Below are 17,762 nucleotides of genomic sequence, written 5' to 3' on the forward strand. Positions count from 1 at the left end.
CTTTCAAGAATTATCAGCCTCTTTCATCCTAATTTACCTTAATCTTTTTTCTTGACAAGTGGGAAGGTGTCCAAACCAATTTCTGGGTTGCATCCAACCATCATTCTTATTTTTCTCAAGAGGGCTAATGGTGTGCTGTGGATCCACACGTGGGAGTAAGTTCCAGGAAATGCAGCACAATCACTCATGGGTAGGACCCAGCTGCATGCCCCACTGAAAACAATGGGGCAAGTTTGTTGTGATGAATACCTACTACTTCTTTCAGTGAGACTTACCCACGCCTAATTATAATGTGAGCCCTAAAAACCTAGAGGCAATTTTGAGTATTTTCCCTTTTGTTTAATCTGCAGCTAATCTAAGCAATCCCTTTCAGAAATGGTCCTGGAAATAATTCTACCCCTTCCCAGAAAGAAGTCAACAGGGTGTTTGGTCTCTGAGTAAGTTTTATTTGCAATTTGATAAAGAAGGGAAGATGTGTGGGGTGGCAGCTTCAGTCCACTGTTTCAATGTAGCTGCTCCTTCCCATCTGCTTGGCTGCCCCTCCCCTTGATCTGAATTGATTCAGCTGGCAGAACTGGTGTTTCCTCAGTGGGTGTTCATTCAATAATGGAGCTATCTTCCACATCTTGTGAGATGGTTTGTTTTCCGTCGGTGTTCCTGAATTTGTTTTAGAGGGGAAGAGAGGGCAGGAAAGGGCGGGACAAGCCTGAACGAGAGTAGCAATGTTCAAAGGGGATGCAGTATAAGAGGAAACAGGTTGGCAAATCAAAATGGAAAATGGAAGAGAAATCAAAGGTTCTAGGATGATGAAGACAGTTTGGCAGGGAAGGATTAGTTGGAATGCAAAGAGGAAAGAGCAATGGGAAAGTGTGTGCCAGTTTGACAACAGACCATATGCAAATCCAGCCTAACAAAAAATGGGAAGGACAAAGAGGAGCAATACTGGCAATGTAAGGAACTGTGTCTGATTTTGCAAGGCAGCAGGAAGCAATCTGGAGCAAAGCCGCAGGGTTTGGGAGTAAAAAATCTGGTTGAGCTGGTCTTTTCTACTCGCAGGCAAGCTTCCCATCAAAACTGGACAGACAGATGGCAAAGGCCTGAACAGCACAGAGGGGGAATCGATAATCCATGGTGAAGACATCAGAGGCCACCCGGCCAAACTGTAGCACGATGTAGTCAGCTGCAAGCCGAGGAGAGAAAAGACCACTGAGGCAAAGGAGAGGATCCACCAAAAACTCTGTTTCTTCACCCCATATGCCTGCCTATCTCACCAAGCAACCTCAAAAAATTTCCCCAGGGGTTTCCCTCTCTGATTATTGAGCAGATCCAACTGTTCCCCAGTCTTATCCTGAGTTGTCTGCCTTTCCCTCTGCTCCTGGAGTTTGATGAAGGGCAATATGGAAATCCTCACACAGGATTGGGGTTATGTTTGCAGCACCTGTTCGCACTGAGATGAAATGTCTGCATCAGAACGCTTACCTGAGTTTGGATCAGGGCTACTAGAAAATAATTTGCCCAGTGCATATTGAGGAAGAAAAATGTTCTAGATCAGACCAAAGTAGCCAACAGATGCCCAGTGGGAGAGCTAGTACCGGAAAGGAGGCTAGTGCTCTCCTGTTCATATTCTCCATCTCTAGGAATCTCTGACATTTGTGGTAGAAGATAGCAATCATGGCCAGCTGCCATTAACAACTTTACACTCCATGAACATCTAATTCTCTCCTACAGCCTTCTAAATTGGTGGCCACTGCTATGTTCTGTGGAAGCAAATTCTACAGTTTTAAGTATGTGCCACGTGAAAATAATTGCCCTGAATCATCCACCGTTAGATTTCATAGAATGACCACAGTTTCCAGAATTATATGAGAGGGAAAAACAATCGTCTAATCTATTTTCTTCATGTATATAATGGATAATTTTATGTATCGCTTCATGCTCCTTGACTTTGTCTTTCTTCTAAGCTATAAACATCGAAAGGTTTATAACCTTCCTAGTGAGGAAGCTGCTTAATCCTTTGGTTATTTTACTCGCCCCTTTTTTGCCTGTTTTCCAGCTCTACAAAAATGCCTTTTAGTGATGGAGAGAGGTAGCTATCACCACTATTTCCAGTATTCTAAATGAGATTGCAAGATGGGCTGTTCATAAAGCTTTTACAATAGTCGGGGTACTATTTCCTATTGATCCCCAAGAAGGAATTTGCCTTTTTTGTAACTACTGTATACTGAATCAAAGCGTTCACTAAACTCTACGCCATCACCCTATGATCGCTTTCTTGGCCAACTCCAATCTGATTCACATATCTGTAAATCTACAGGGAATTTGCTCCACTGTACAAAACTACACATTACACTTTCTTATGCTGATGCTCATTCTCTCCCAACTGGGAGAGAATCTTCTGGTGTCCCTCTTTATTCTAATCACATTAAATAATATCATATTTGTCAGCAAAATTGGCCACATTTTATTTACCTAGAAGTTAGTCTCACTAAATGGGACTTCTGCATAAATTGTACCAGTCTGCAAAACCTTCTGCATTCTCCTGAATACTGCCCACTACTCACGGTCATCTTCTGAGATGATTTGGAAGTTCTTGACCGAAGCCTGCGTGACACGCCCATGGAAGTTGAGTACGTATGACTGGGTCTCCTCGTTCCAAGCAGGCATCTTGTTCTGCAGCTTGATTAGGTTCTGCATGTTCCTGTTCTGGTAGCGTGTCAGTAAGGTTTCATGTTCCTGTAGGCAGAAAAGTACAAACCTTATGGATTTCCTTGCAGTTTCTCTCCAAAAATAGCAGCAATAAGTCATCAGGGGGAACCACTCACATTTTTGGGTTGGATGCAGATCCTTTCATTCTCTGAATTCATGCCAGGAATTATCACTGTCATTTTCCGTGGACCTCTGAAACCTAAAACATTGGTCTCCTGCGAGGGAACAGGGGCAGGAGGTAGGAAATCTATTAACTTCAGCTTTTAATTCTGCCATTGGTTTGTTGAGAAATGTTAATATTTGTTACAAATTGGAAGCATTCCTGTTCAGCCATACATTTTTGTACTGGATAGTGTCTCCACACAGATTTTAAAATAGTCCATCATTCCAAATAAAGCAAGACTGACCTCCCACCCTGGTGCTCAGTCTGGCTGGGGAAGTCTGGAATTTACAATCCCAACACACCTGATGGTGCCAATTTGAGGAAGGTGGTTTTAAAAGGTGCAGCATTTGGAATGTCTTTTTTTTCCTGATTAGAATGGAAACCTCTGCAAAAGATAATCTATTATACGTCAGCATACCGTTTTATTTTAGCTGGAGAAGAACTTCCCCTGATCACATTAAAAAATCAGCCACCTGATTTAACAAGATGAAATGCCTTGTAGGTATTTCAGTCCCAAAGTGTGTCAGGCCAATTGTCAAAGGATCTAACAATTTTGCTGCCCTGTAAGGATAAACATGGATTCATATCAAAGTCAGAAAAATGCCAGATATTCTAATAATGGCCAAAAGGAGGGAGGAGGAAACCATGTGACTACACAAAGACCAATTTCAGAGATCTGTGATTTAGCAATTTTTGAGAAAATTATATATTTGGCTCATCAGAAAATGTCACATTTTCATTCTCTTTGGAAAAAAAAAATTCTTGGACAGGCTTGGCCAACACTGAAGACTTTTTTTAAAAAAAGATTTACAAGAGCACCTAAGATCACTTAGGATATGGCTGTAATCACAGCTGTGTTTGTTCTTTTTATGTATTTTCTTGTTACGTAATTTTTTTCCCTTTTGTTTTTCCGTATGGAAAACTGTTCGTTTTTATTTTGCGTTATTCTGTGTTTGTTTGAAAATGAATCACTAAAAACTCTCTGGTAATAATAAAAGAAAAACAAAAATCGGCGTTATTGAATCAAGCTACTGGGCTCTCTGGCTTAGCCCTCTCCCTTTGGGCCGAGTATCTCTTGGCACTTGGGACTTTCCTGGTATGTTGCAGCAGATCAGTTGCTCTCCTCTGCTAATCCCGTGATACTTACATAGCAAATGGCAACTAACTCCTGCCGCAGGTGGGCTGTTTCTGGAACAAAAGGTTTCTTGTCTGGATTGATTCCGTTGTCAAATACAGTGAACTTGGTCCCAAGCATGTTAGATCTAGAAAGCAAGCAGAAAGGATGCTTACCATGCTTACCTCCTTTAAGCATCTTGCATCCCACCTCATTTTCTTCGGTCATCCCTCCCACCTATCCCCCAAGCTAATTAAATAAGGACCAAAGGCCAGTATGAAAATTACAGAGCAGCACCCGCAAAGAACATAAAAAGCAAATCAAGTACACCAAGAGATCCTAGAAACTGTCGGGCTGTTCTGAGCAAAAGTCTCCAACAAACAAACCTGCGTTAACTATGGTGGAAGGCTTGATAATGAAAATGTACCTAGTGGTGGACAGGGCACTCTGCGAACAAAAGACAGTCCTTTATGGTTGGGTGTCCCCTCAAATAGGGTTGCGCCACCCACAGAGCTAGGACAGGGAGTTTTCAGAGGTGGTTCGTTGCTTTTTACATTGTGACCTACCTCTTCTAAGGCAACCCTAGGGCAGTGTTCCTCAACCTTGGCCTGTTGAAAATGGGTGGACTTCAACTCCCAGAATTCCCTAGCCAGCAAGGAGTTGAAGTCCACCCATCTTCAACTGGCCAAGGTTGAGAAACACTGCCCTAGGGTCTTCATGTGCTTCTCACCTCAACATCACAAAAAATGTAGTTTTCAGCAAATATACTCAAAGGGAACCTCAAAGGTCCCTCACCCCTGCGTAGAGGTACTGTAGTTTAATGCTAAACTCGCAAATGGGAAACCTAGAATTCTCCTTGTGGGAGAACACCCTCCTTCAGCTAGGAAGCAAACAGTCCTTGGCCATTCTCCCTCTTTCAGTCAAATCCTCTGAGCTTGTGAGACCAAAGAGAATGAAAAGGACCAAATGTTAATCAAATGAACTTCACAGATATATGTATTTCCATGCCTGATATATACAGAATGTTGCCACCTTGAGAACACCAAGTACAGGGGAAGAATTGTACTGACTTCCACCATACCAATTTTCTGCTGGAAACTGCATGGCCCAGCAACCTTTAGCTCCATTGCAGTAGTAAAGATACAGATAGGGAAAAGGAGGGCACTTTCAGTCTCGTAAGGACTGTCTTTTTATGATTTATGAAGAAGTCTTCTAGTGCTTCTTAATGCCAGTCTGAGTGGCTGCCTTACTGTTCCTGTTCTGACATTTGCATTCTTGGCTTCTCAAAGATATAGGAGATAAAATCAATAGGGAGTGTTCCTATAAATTGTTGGTCCTTGCTGGCTGATGAGAGATCAGGTTTCACATCCTTCTTTGATAGCAAGGCAACAAAAAGCCTCAGCAAGCCTTTACTGGAATTTCTGTCTTTGATTACTATGTAATCCACAAGGCTCTTTCCATGATTGTCAGTGTTAGTTGCTCCAGTAAAAAGATGACCTCCCTGGTTTAGGGTTTTTCTTTTGTTTTCTTCTGAGAACCCTAGATGGTTACCTCATCTAGAATGCTGGAAGTTGCCTTCTTTGGGGGTCAGATTTATCCATCTTGTTCTTTACTGTCTAAAGTAGTTTTGACCAACAGTGGATCTGAAGGATCTCAGATACTTTTGAAATCAACTGAGCAATGGGAAGTGGACAAGATTAGACCTGGGCAACATTGCGTGTTAAATACATATCCTATGACTGCAGCAAGCACGGCCAGAGCTCTGCTAGATCAGTGAAAGCTCAGCTAATCCTCCATTCTGTTAATTTAAGAAATATGAGAGGCCCACAAGCAGAACATGTAAACTAGCACCCTCTCTAATCAAGTTCCCTATCTCCTGGCAATAAACAGCATTTCCTCCCTAATCTAGTGTGGGCAAAAGATAGATACAAAACGATGCCTCAAGCAACGTGGAGTCTGCAGTCATCCATAAATCCACAAAACCTTCCCTTCTTATCAGGGATACTTTTTTTCCCCCCTTTTGGTTCTTTAAATAAAAACTAAAATGGGAATCTGGCATGCCGAAAAGCCAAATGCCAGCATCCAGCATCAATGTAACTTCCCAGACTGTCTCTTTGTGTGACAGAGCATTGGCAGTCTTAGAACAATGACTAGTAGCTACAGCTGAGGAACTTCATTTAGAAGCCAGTCTACTTGACTTTAAAAAAAAAAAGCTGAGCTAGTGAAAAGCATCCTGGGATAGGGAGCTAGAGGGCTTACAAGTAGTCCTCATTTAGGGACCACAATTTGGACTGGCAACTCCCCAGCTCTGGGATAATTAGCAAGAAGGGAAGTAATGTTTGTATTTACATTTGCTGGACAGAAGGGATCACAAGAGAGTAAGCAGGCACACAATGGGGAATACACACTGAAAGTAATGTGCTGGTGCCAGCTGTTTGCCTAGAGCGCTGTGGTTCCAAGCCCCACAGAAGTTACAGGCAGCAGCTGCCAGCCAGCTAATTAAGGTCACAGCACGAGCTTGTTAACTTGTAGTTAGCACTTTTTAGGGAGGGACTGCCGAGAAAAGCAACTTGGGGAGGAGATTGCTTCTTTTGGCAATCTCTCTGCTCTGCAGGGTGGGGGAGAAAAAAAGTTGAGTCAGGCACAGGACAACACATGCTGACTATTATGGCAAACATGACTAAGAGAGAGATGCTGCAAAGGTCAGAAATGCAGGCATTGGTTGCAAAGTTACTTTTTCATCACCTTTGTAACGTTGAACAATGGCTGCCCAAGACTGTCGCTAAGCAAGGTCTACCTATATTGGGGAGCAATGTCACCAGTTTGTCTTCTGGGAAATGCATGTTTTGTGCCTGGCATGGCTAACATGCAAGGGCATCAATGATGTCAAAATGGTGGGTGCAGCTGGGTGAATGAAGCCCTGCCCCCTTTTTAAGGTGCATCACATTTCAATAGCCTAGTCACCCCCCCATTTCAATGTCAGTGACCCTACTTAAAAAAGCTCTTGCCACCATGGAAACCATTTTGTAGGAGCATCCCCAGCACGTTCTCAAATATCTAAATGTGTTCACTGATGCCAATGGTCTACCTATCCCTGCTTCAGAAGATGGAGACAATTGTGTATATTACCCCATAAGTAAAACACTAGGGTAACATGCACCTGCGTTACCAAAGATCACAGAGATTCTAATGCTTAGCAGAGGGGTAGAGCATTAGATTCAACTCCCACAATCCCCAACCTGGTCATTCTGGCTAGGAATTCTGGGAGTTCATTCAAGACTTCTGGAGGATATCAGGTTGGAGAAGGTTGTACTACTGGATGTAGGTCTATCTACTACTCACACCTGCTTTCATTAGGCCTGAAAACAGACACACCTGACTTTTCCAATGAAGTTTTCGCCACCTCGTGACAGATCAATGGGATCTAAGGAAATAAGGTAATTTGAAGTCTTGCTTTTTTTCCTCTTCCTCCCAGACATGAGGAACCGCTGAAAGAGAACACCCAGCTGTCAGTGAGATTCATTCCTATCTGCCTTTTTCCTTGTCTTCATTGCTGTCTCAATGTTAACGAATGGGTGTACTGTCAGATTAAAATGTCAAAGATGCAAATTGTGATAGTAGCAAATTCACCTTTGTAGAACTACCTTTTGCTCGGGTTGGGTTCATACATCATACTAAAACACAATTTGCTCAGCTTTGACTTAGTTTGTTGTGTGAACGCAGCTAATCCAGTTTGTCCATGGCAGCCTTCCCCGATCAGGGTGCCCTCCAAACATACGGACTCTAATTTCCAGAGTCCGTCAACCAAAATGGCCATCAATGACAATTCTGGGAGCTGAAGTTCACCCTAAGTATGTTTCAGGAGGAACAAAAGTTCCCTTCTGTTTATTGTCTGGTTTCAGACAACCCGCCACCTTCCTGAAAGTAAGTTCAAGGGAGATTACAGCATGAATTAAAATGAATCAAGATATTTGATTTATCAGCCTGGACAGGTAAACAAAAGTTATTAAAGGTAAAAGCTCCCTAGAATAAGTGACCACAAGGACATATTCATGTACTTTTTAAAATTAATAAAATAGAAGGATTCTGCTACCTCCTTCATGTTTTTCAACTTCCCAGGTTAGCTCTTCCAGTCATGTACTAAACAGGTCCTATCCTACTTAGCTTTTTCAAAATCAGCCAAGGATGGCCAGGTGCTGCCACCTCCTGTGACCGGGAATCATCGCAAGAGTTAATTAATTCAGCATTATTAGTAAGTATGACAGCATTCTTGCTGGTGTTGTGAGCTTTAGGTAAATACATTGTCACTTCAAGACGTGAGTCTTTAAGGAATTGTAAACCAAACAAGTGTGGTGGGTACCTTGGAAGACTTACTGTTTTGTTATTTAGTTATTTCTGATAGATCTAGCACTTGTTTACAAGCCAAATCCTAATTTACAGAGCATCTGGTGGAGAATATTTTTAAAACAGCATAATCTGTTAAATTTATACAGGTAGTCCTCACTTAACAACAGCAATTGGGATCGGAATTTCCATCGCTAAGTGGTGTGGTCATAAAGCGCAATGTCGTGACCATGCTGCTCAGCAACAGCAGTTCCAGCTGTCCCCACTTTATTATTTATTTATTTATTTATTTATTCAAATTTAATTACCGCCCATCTCCCCCAAAAGAGGGACTCTGGGGGGTTTACAATAAAATCACACTGCTGTTAAGTGAATCATCATGGGTTATTAAGCGAGAACCTCACATGATCGTGACTTCTGACTTCCTGCCGGCTTCCTTATTGACTTTGCTTGTGGGAAGCTGGCAGGGGTCGTCACAAATCATGATCACGTGACCATGGGACACTGCGATGGTCAGAAATCTGGGCCAGTTGCCAAGTGCCGGAATCATGATCACATGACCACAGGGACGCTGCGATGGCTGGAACTTCAAGGACCAGTTATAAGTACTACTCTTTCAGCTCCATCATAAGTTTGAATGGTTGCTGAATGAGTGGTTGTTAACCGAGGACCACCTGTACAATGGAATGGAATGCATGCTTCTTCTGAAGGAGATCACAATACTGGGCTTCCTTTCAATTGGTTTCTTTTAGGACTGCACCTCCAAAGAGTAATTAGCAGAAACTTTGCTCTTTCTGGGATACAGTGGGACGCAAATTCAAATAAATAATCCACAATCACTTATTTTCGACTGTGTGTGTGAGTGTGTTTAAAGCACAGCATTACTGTTTGCTTTCTGATACCTTCTTCCCATTTTCCATCTCAAGGTGCAAGTAGTAGAAGGGGAAGATGCCCTTGTCCATCCCTTTCCGGTCTCGTGTGATGCGACACTGGATTGTGTTGCCCTGAGGGGCAGGTTGCAAAACAAATGCTTCAATGTCATCCACTTTGAGAGACAAGGGAGCACTTTGTTCCCCATTTGGAGACTGCCGGGGAGAAGAAGGGGTAAGCTGTAATAAAATCTGAAAACAGGTTTACACTCCAGCCCATTTGCTTTTCCACCCATAGAATGCTGGCTGTGCAAGTCTATGGGAACCCTCCCTGCTCTCTAGGGACTAAATGGTAGTAAAAGACTGCCTTCTCAGTTTCATAAGGCACTCATTTTCTGCTTTCTACTGAAAGTGTTAACACTTGCCCTGTTGGTAAAAATGCATGCAAAGGCAGAGGAACAGCAAGAGGGAGATACAGTGGGTGGTGACGGGGAGAAATGTCTTCAAGGAAGAAAAATAATCAGAAAAAAATCCCTTTCTACTAAATAATAGTAAAGGTGCATCAGATGAAATGGTGAAGGTTTCCCAAGGGGTCTTTAAAACACATCCAGTTTTTGTTTTAGCCCCCTTACCGCAGGCAAGTCAATTTCTTCTTGAATGTACATGACACTCCTGAGAATGTCTTGATCATCATCCTTGAAATCTTCATCTTCATCATCTTCATCATTTTCTTCCTCTTCCTCACTCAAACTCCTCCTTCCGTTGGTGAGAGACCCTGGGAAAATCAAGGAGAATTGCAAAAGATGGAGGAGGAAATGAATCATCCCCTTTCTCATTTTTTCTTCCACCCCAATAGACTATGAGCTTCTTAATAAGAAGCTAGGAGCCCTGACTCCTGATGCCTGCTTTCCTGTCAGAGAACATATGAATCCAGGCTCCCAAATTTTGATTATTTATTTATAGTTCATTAAATGCTTTTCATTACCAGCATAATTTCTAAGTGGATTATAGCCCAGAGTTTAAAACCATAAAATCACAATAAATTGAGACATTAAAACCAGGGCAAGAAAAACAATTGCAAAAAATAGAGCAGGACTTATTTTATGAAATCACATGGAACAGGGCTCAAGTTCCAAAGTCACATGATGCAATAAACTTCCAAAGCAAAGTAGGGCCATGCTTGATCAGTGCCTAGATCAGCCCTTTCCAACCATTACTCCCAACCACACAGTCTTGGAAAGACCACTCACCTCTGTGCATAAGCATCCAGTCACGAGGCTTCTTCATAGGCGAAGGGGGTATGGTCAGCTCCTGGGAGTACTCCCCCTCACTTTCAGAGTTGCTGTGGAGCATATCGATGTTACGCATCTCCCCAGTGGCCTTCTTGGACTCTGTAGACTTTGGGTCCTCTTTGGGAAGATCATTCTTCAAAACTAAATGAGCTAAGATGTGAAATCCATCACTTCTCCTTCTGCCTGGTTCTGGATTATTCTGATGCCTCAGAGTCTGTTACTTTACCCCTCATAAGCGTATAGCTATAAATAAACATCATCTTTCCCCACTACAATTACAGAATCCATGAAATCCACTGTTGCATTTCCAATGCCCGGAGTCAATAGTCCAAATGAACATGATATTATAGAATCTTAGCATTGGGAGATGCTAAGATTAGGTCATTGAATCCAACTACCTAGTGAATTCAACCAACTACTTAGTGCAGGCAACAAATTACAGTATCTCCAAAAAAGACTATCCATTTGTTTTGATGCATCAACAAAGAGAATCCCATCATGTCCCATCATGTAACTGGCCCCGCTGTTTAACTGTTCTTCCTAGCATTTAATCTCAATATGTCTTCCTACAATTTAAGATAATTTGTTTCAAAGAAGGCACATTTTCCACACGCACTTATTTGCAACAGGGAGCATGGGCTACCAATATGCATTCTCATTCCATTTCATACAAGTATAGTTCCTTTCCCCCAATTCCCCTGGATCTCAGAAATCTCACCTTCCATATCCATGATGATCGATGGAACCTTCTGTATTGGGGTTAACCTTTCCTTTTTTGATTTGGTTGCCTGGGATACATGCTCAGGAACCTCACCTTCCATACCCACAATGGGAGATGGAATGTCATGTCTTGGGGATAAACCTTCCCTCTTCGATCTGGAAGTCTGGCCATGCCGTTGAGTATTTGGTCGTCCTGTAGGTGATCAAAGATGGTGTCATATCCAGGGGAGAAATGTATCAAGTCTCAGATACAGAAACAAGATTGGAGGGAGATACAGAAACAAGACCACCAACATTTCGGTGGTCAGAAGCCACCCATACTTTTCAGCTGATGAAGATGTAAACTGGATGTGGCTTCATCCTACCTATGGCTGGAACTTTTTCAGCAACGTTAATGGTAGTATTTGGAAAGGCCTTGTTTATATGATTTTTTAAAATCATTTAAAAAAAAATACAATTATAGGGCTATAATATTGATTTTAAAAAATAATAATGCAAAAATATTTTTCCACTCACCTCCATTAAACAAGTCACTAACATGGCAATGTCTGGAAAGAGTTCCATCCATAATGTCATTATGTATTCGCCCACCCACGTTCTGCTACTGAATAGATAGATATTCAACAAACTATGAAAAGCTGCAACAGTAATATTTAAAACACTGATACAAAGGGCACTTTGGAGAGGGCAAGAGTGTCCAGATATCATTACCTTCCTTTTGTAATTCAACCTACATTTTCCTGCCACTTCTTCCATCTTTTTTTCATGTAACAGAATCAAATGTATGGAGAGAAAGACAGAATACCTATACATTATCTTCTGATGGGTAGTATTAAGAGCTGTCCAGAGGGACCGTCCTTATCGTAGCTAGGGATTGTCTACCTGAAAACAGACTTAGTCATGATTAATTTAACTCCTGCTGATTATGAGCCTGTTCTACATTAAATCTGGAGCAAGCCTCCAGCAGGCTTGCTGGAGCAGAAAAGGAGAAAATTAGCAATTCAATCCTGGAGCTGATGTCTTTGAAGTTGGCTATTTCAGGGGCAGTTCATCACTAGCCTTCCTCCCCAATCCCTGCTAAAAAAGGAAGAACTAAAGTGGGCAGAAGGAAGAAGCTTTTAACAAAAGGCACAATAGCTCCAGAAAACCTCTATAGTGCCTAGAAAAACTTGGAAATCCAGCTGAGGAACACTGAGATAGAGGTCCATTGGTACCGTCGTGCTTAGCATGATATCTGTTACATTGCTTCCATTTTTGGTCTCCCTGGTTCATGATGGAGGAATTCATTTCTTGTTGGGTGCAAACAAGCTTGACTTGTTGTCCCAGCTTTGTTGCCTGGCAACCAAGTGCTTCACTCCAAAGGCAGTAGCTTAGCAACAGAAAATGGCATCGCAGCGCCAACTACTCAGCAACTCCTCCCCTTCCCTTCCCTTCCCTTCCCTTCCCTTCCCTTCCCTTCCCTTCCCTTCCCTTCCCTGGCCTCACCTTCTCTTTGTTTGGCCTGCCAGCCATTCTTCGGAATGGATTCATTCTTGTTGATAGGCTGGGTTTCTTCCAAAATGGCCACCTCCAGCTCTGTCTCATCAGAAAAATCTGCTCAAGTGGGGTGAAAAGAAGGACAGGTACTGAGAAGCACACAAATAAATGGTGTGGGGATCCATAGTCATTTCCGAAAAGGCACAGGGCAGACTACACTTGGTAACTTCCTCAACACCTTTCAGATGGGCTGGATTATAATCCAATACATCTTGAGAACATCCTATTTTACCCTGTGGGGATCAAAATGAACCTTCCCCATCATATATACACCACCTGTGGCCCAGATGTTATTTGTAGCTTGTCAGGATTGCTACCCATGCTCTCCCAGATTCTGTTGCCTATTAACAGCCACCACATCTCTGCTTCTCTCTGTCACCTCCTCTTTGGATGAGGTAGGTGTGTGTGTGTGTGTGTGTGTGTGTGTGTGTGTGTGCGCGCACGCGTGAGAGAGAAAGAGAGAGAGAGATACAATATTCTCATAGCATGCCAGACCTAAATAAACCATGTTATGATAGGCTTGACATACCAATCTGGTTCACACAACATCCTTAAACAGTTGGATTTTTTTATTTTTGATTGATTGATTTGATTTATATGGTTCCCCTAACATGCTTACTCTAAGGACTGAAGCTGGTGAGGCAGGAACTCTGTCTCAGGCCAGACAGAGCCATTATGTTAACATGGAAGAGGAGTCTCTAATTCTCAAGGCTGGGAAAAGAACAGCTAAAGTCTGTTGACATGAAAGGGTGGGAAGAAAAAGCCTAGGATTTAAACCTCGGGACTGACATTTATATAAGGCTCAATTCCTGTGATCTGCATATATCTTTTTTCTTGTCTGCAATATAGCAACTAAAGTAGCCATGCTGAATCTGTGAAACTTCTGCTGTTAGCTAGTTACAAAATTAGGGGGTTGAGTTGCTGGAGAGTTGGGATGTATTTTCCTGCCTGGCAAGATCTGACACTGACCCACAAATTACCCAGCTTAATTTCAGCTTAGTCTACCATGTTGTGTGAAGCCAGTCAAATTGTATGACTCTCTCTCTCTCTCTCTCGTTCATGTACATAATTTATTTTAAACCTAAGAATCAAATCAGATGTAGGGAAATGGTGTGGATGTGTGGATTAAAATTAAAGTCTAGTAATTAAATTAAAAGTAATGACGTTTAAATTTAATTTTTACCCTCTATACACTTTTAGAACCTTTTTATGGTTCTTTGCACAGTGCACCTCTTGGCTCCACAAAAGATGTGTATAGTTGAGGTGCTCAGAAGCCCATGCTCTACTTTAGAAGTTTATCTACTTGCTGAACTTGCTGAAGCTTCCCACAAGGCACATATTCCAAGCCCAAATCAAAAACTACAGGATGGAGCTTAACTCAGAAGAACATACTGGTATGTGCTAGGGCCTTTCCAAGCAAGGAGATATTTCAGGGATGACGGCACATACCCACAATTCATTCTCTTTCAAAGGAAGCCACAGAAGGCTTGTGGGCTTCTGTGATACCAGATTTATTCACACATATATACAAGCTGATCTCCCTATAATTTTATCCTGGTCTCACCTGCCCCGAGAAGCTTTTTTTTTTAATGAAGGGTGGCACAGAGAAGAAGTGGAAAGTAGAAATAAAATGAATAATTTAAGATAGTTTGGTCTAGTGGTTAAGGCAACGGGCTAGAAACCAGGAGACTGAGAGTTCTAGTCCCGCCTTAGGCATGAAAGCCAGTTGGGTGACCTTGGGCCAGTCCCTCTCTCTCAGCCCAAGAGCCAGTCAGGCATAGTAGGAGAGTTCTAGTCCCGCCTTAGGCATGAAAGCCGGCTGGGTGACCTTGGGCCAGTCCCTCTCTCTCAGCCCAAGAGCCAATCCGACATAGTAGGAGAGTTCTAGTCCCGCCTTAGGTGTGAAAGCCAGTTGGTTGACCTGGGCCAGTCCTTCTCTCTCAGCCCAAGAGCCAATCAGGCGTAGTAGGAGAATTCTAGTCCCGCCTTAGGCATGAAAGCCAGCTGGGTGACCTTGGGCCAGTCACTACCTCTCAGCCTAAGAGCCAGTCAGGCATGGTATGAGAGTTCTAGTCCCGCCTTAGGCATGAAAGCCGGCTGGGTGACTTTGGGTCGGTCACTCTCTCTCAGCCCAACCCATCTCACAGGGTTGTTGTGGGGAAAATAGTAGGAGGAAGGAGTAGTAGGTATGTTCGCCACCCTGAGTTATTTATAAAAATAATAAAGGCAGGATAGAAAATTAATTAATTAATTAATTAATAGTTTTGGCTTGCTGGAAACTTTGGCAGCTGCAACTGGATGGTCTCAAGTTAGGGAAGGTCACTGTAGAACATTTGGAGTTGGTGGCTCAGAATTTTGGGTTACCTGGACCAACCGCTTGGCTTTCCCCTTGGCCACTGTGCGATCGGCTCATCTGGATGGAGCTACCCCACATATGGACACCAAGGTGAGCCTCTGGAACAGACTCCACAAGAAAAGGGTTGTTTGTACCTTTAGAGAGACAAACAGTTAGACATCAATTCTCTCTCTCTAAAAATTCCAGTCTGATCCCTAGTCTCATTTTTCCATCCCCTCTTCTATTTAACTGAGAAAAATTGCTCCACTACCAAGGGGCTTTGGATATGGTTCTGAGAGATGGGACCCATAGACCAGACTGTCCCAATAACATTGGCAACTTGCCCAGGTAGCCCTGTTGAAGTAATGATGGGCTGCTGGGCTCCAGAGCAGGGGCCTGTCCCTTTATGGCTTTCCATTCCTCAGGGAAATGGTGGAACCTGGAAGAAGGGCAGGGCTACCCTATCTGGGCCGCAGAATTCCAGATGACCGTGAGATAGCAGCAAAGAGTTACCGTTTTTGTATCTCTTGGCTGCTATCTAGAGGTGGTCCAGATTTTTACAGTGAGGACATGGTAACCCTAATGGAAAAGTTCAGTTGCCACTCAGTATGCAGGAACAAACTCTACTTGCTCTTGCATTTTTGCCATTTAGATATAACTTAATTGTTTGTTCCACTTTCCCTGTCAAATACAACTACTTCAGTCTTTGATAAATCAGTGTTCAGATCTATACTCCACAGTGCATCATACAATCTCACTTTCACTGCAGGCCATTGGGGTTCTCAGCTAGCTACACAGCTGTGGTTGCCTACAAAAATACTTGCCAATTCACATCCCCACCAACACACTTCTAATGTCTCCACAACCAAGGAGACGTCACGTATCTTTGTCTTGTGCTCTGCTCAGTGTTGGACCATTTGCAAGCATTCCATTTATTTTCACGTATGCACTCCTTCCATTCGTATACCACACTTGTTGCATTCAGGAACTAACCTTCAACCCTATATTTGTGTAAAACATCTCATAAATTCAAACTTAATAATTTTGTCCCATACTTCCTTTAAATCAACAATGGTATAATAATCTCTTTTTTCACATTCATTCACATTTTTCACTTCTCAAGTATCCACTGAAAAGCGAAAGTCTGGTCCGCGTAGCCTTTGCCTGGCATAAAGCTGCACGCTGTAACTTTTTGTACCCTTTTAATCAGATATCTGCAGAACTACTTGCGAAGCACATTTAACCAACAGGCCTCCCTGTAGATTTTGCATTCACTCTTACTACTTTTTCCTTTGAAAACCAGGAGGAGTCTGGTAGCACTTTTTCTGGCTAACAAATTTTATTAAAAGGCATAAGCTTTCATGAGCTGCTGTTCATGTCGTCAGATGCACTGAATGGTTGTACCGATGTAGGATTTAATTTGGGATGAGGGGATGGGAGGAAATCCCAGTTTTAGCCCTACATCAGTTAAGTGCTCTGCGCATCTGATGAAGTGAATTGCAGCTCACAAAACTGCAGCTCACTTGTGCCTTTTAATAAAATGTGTTAGTCAGAAAAGGTGCTACCCAATCCCTCCTGATTTTTGGCTACTATAGACGAACGCTGCTCTCCTGCTACAATGTCTGCTTTTCCCTTTGTATAGGACAGTGTTTCTCAACCTCAGCAACTTTAAGATGTGTGAACTTCAACTCCCAGAATTCCCCAGATAGGATAGGATAGGATAGGATAACATGTACCAGTAAGGTAAAGGCAGTCTTCCAATCCTCATGCACAGATGCATCTTCAAACACATGTAAAAAAATAAGCTGAACAGCCACTCTGCAAGTAAATCAATTTTTTAAAAACGTCTCCAGTTTATACTGTCTATACCTGCAGCCTTATCATTGTTCAACATTCATACAGCATTTATGGCTTCCCTTCCACGCCCTTCAAATCTCCAAAATATTGCTACCATTATTCTCTCATTTCAGTTTTATCCTAAATTATTTCATCACATTTATTTTAAATGCCTTTCACTCTGCTAGAGACTCCTTGTTCAGCCATTTTTGCTAACTTCCAAAACATTTTTAATTGCTATTGAAATAGCTCAGCAATTTCTCTGAACTGTAAAAATTCCTTTCTCTGTGACTGCATTCTTTACAACTATCTTTTCCCTCTCTCTAGATATATTATACAAAATCTGTTGTCTTTATGTTTTGCAGTGATCATTCTCTTATATGTATTTTTTTCCTCATCCTCAACCTCCTTCATTTCACCACTCCACCAAGTATCTTTAAACTTCCCATTAGCATAATTCTACACCCTTCTGTGATGTTCTGTAACATAATTCTTATTACTCTGTTCTTAAACAGCTTCTGCATCCTCTTTCCTCAAATTCATTTTCTTGGGGAATCACTCCATCTTCTAATACATTTTGTTCACAATTTATACTTTCTCTTCCTGCAGTCCTTGAATTTTCATTCTAGCTTCTTTCAGTTCTTTCCCAATTTTCCATGTCTGTTTTTTCCCAAGGTCCATTCTTGATACTACCAAAAATGATGTATCCCACATTCAGAACCTCTTATTATCCTTGTATCCTTCACAACTTCTCAAGCGAAACAATCAAATCAGTCACGCTTTTAAATTTATAATAATTCCTTTGGCTTATCCTTAAACCACTTATTTGAAACAAATATACCTTTTT

At 42.1% G+C, this 17,762-nt stretch overlaps 1 protein-coding gene across 2 annotated transcripts in view; it reads right to left on the reverse strand.

Annotated features, from left to right (window-relative positions):
- Positions 1–425: 425 nt before the first annotated feature.
- The window catches only part of TULP2 (TUB like protein 2), a 29,819-nt gene continuing 12,482 nt past the window's right edge, over positions 426–17,762 (reverse strand). For both annotated transcript variants that reach the window (XM_063301152.1, XM_063301153.1), the window contains 11 exons: positions 15,109–15,234; positions 12,694–12,801; positions 11,207–11,401; positions 10,447–10,638; positions 9,829–9,971; positions 9,230–9,412; positions 7,359–7,471; positions 4,017–4,131; positions 2,823–2,921; positions 2,562–2,733; positions 426–1,180 (listed from right to left, as the gene is read on the reverse strand). In XM_063301152.1, the coding sequence (XP_063157222.1) occupies positions 1,047–1,180; positions 2,562–2,733; positions 2,823–2,921; positions 4,017–4,131; positions 7,359–7,471; positions 9,230–9,412; positions 9,829–9,971; positions 10,447–10,638; positions 11,207–11,401; positions 12,694–12,801; positions 15,109–15,234 (1,580 nt within the window). In that variant the 3' untranslated portion in view covers positions 426–1,046. The remainder of the gene's footprint in view (positions 1,181–2,561; positions 2,734–2,822; positions 2,922–4,016; positions 4,132–7,358; positions 7,472–9,229; positions 9,413–9,828; positions 9,972–10,446; positions 10,639–11,206; positions 11,402–12,693; positions 12,802–15,108; positions 15,235–17,762) is intronic.

This window comes from Candoia aspera, chromosome 4 (genome assembly GCF_035149785.1).
Source record: "Candoia aspera isolate rCanAsp1 chromosome 4, rCanAsp1.hap2, whole genome shotgun sequence".
In the NCBI taxonomy this organism is placed as follows: Eukaryota; Metazoa; Chordata; class Lepidosauria; order Squamata; family Boidae; genus Candoia; species Candoia aspera.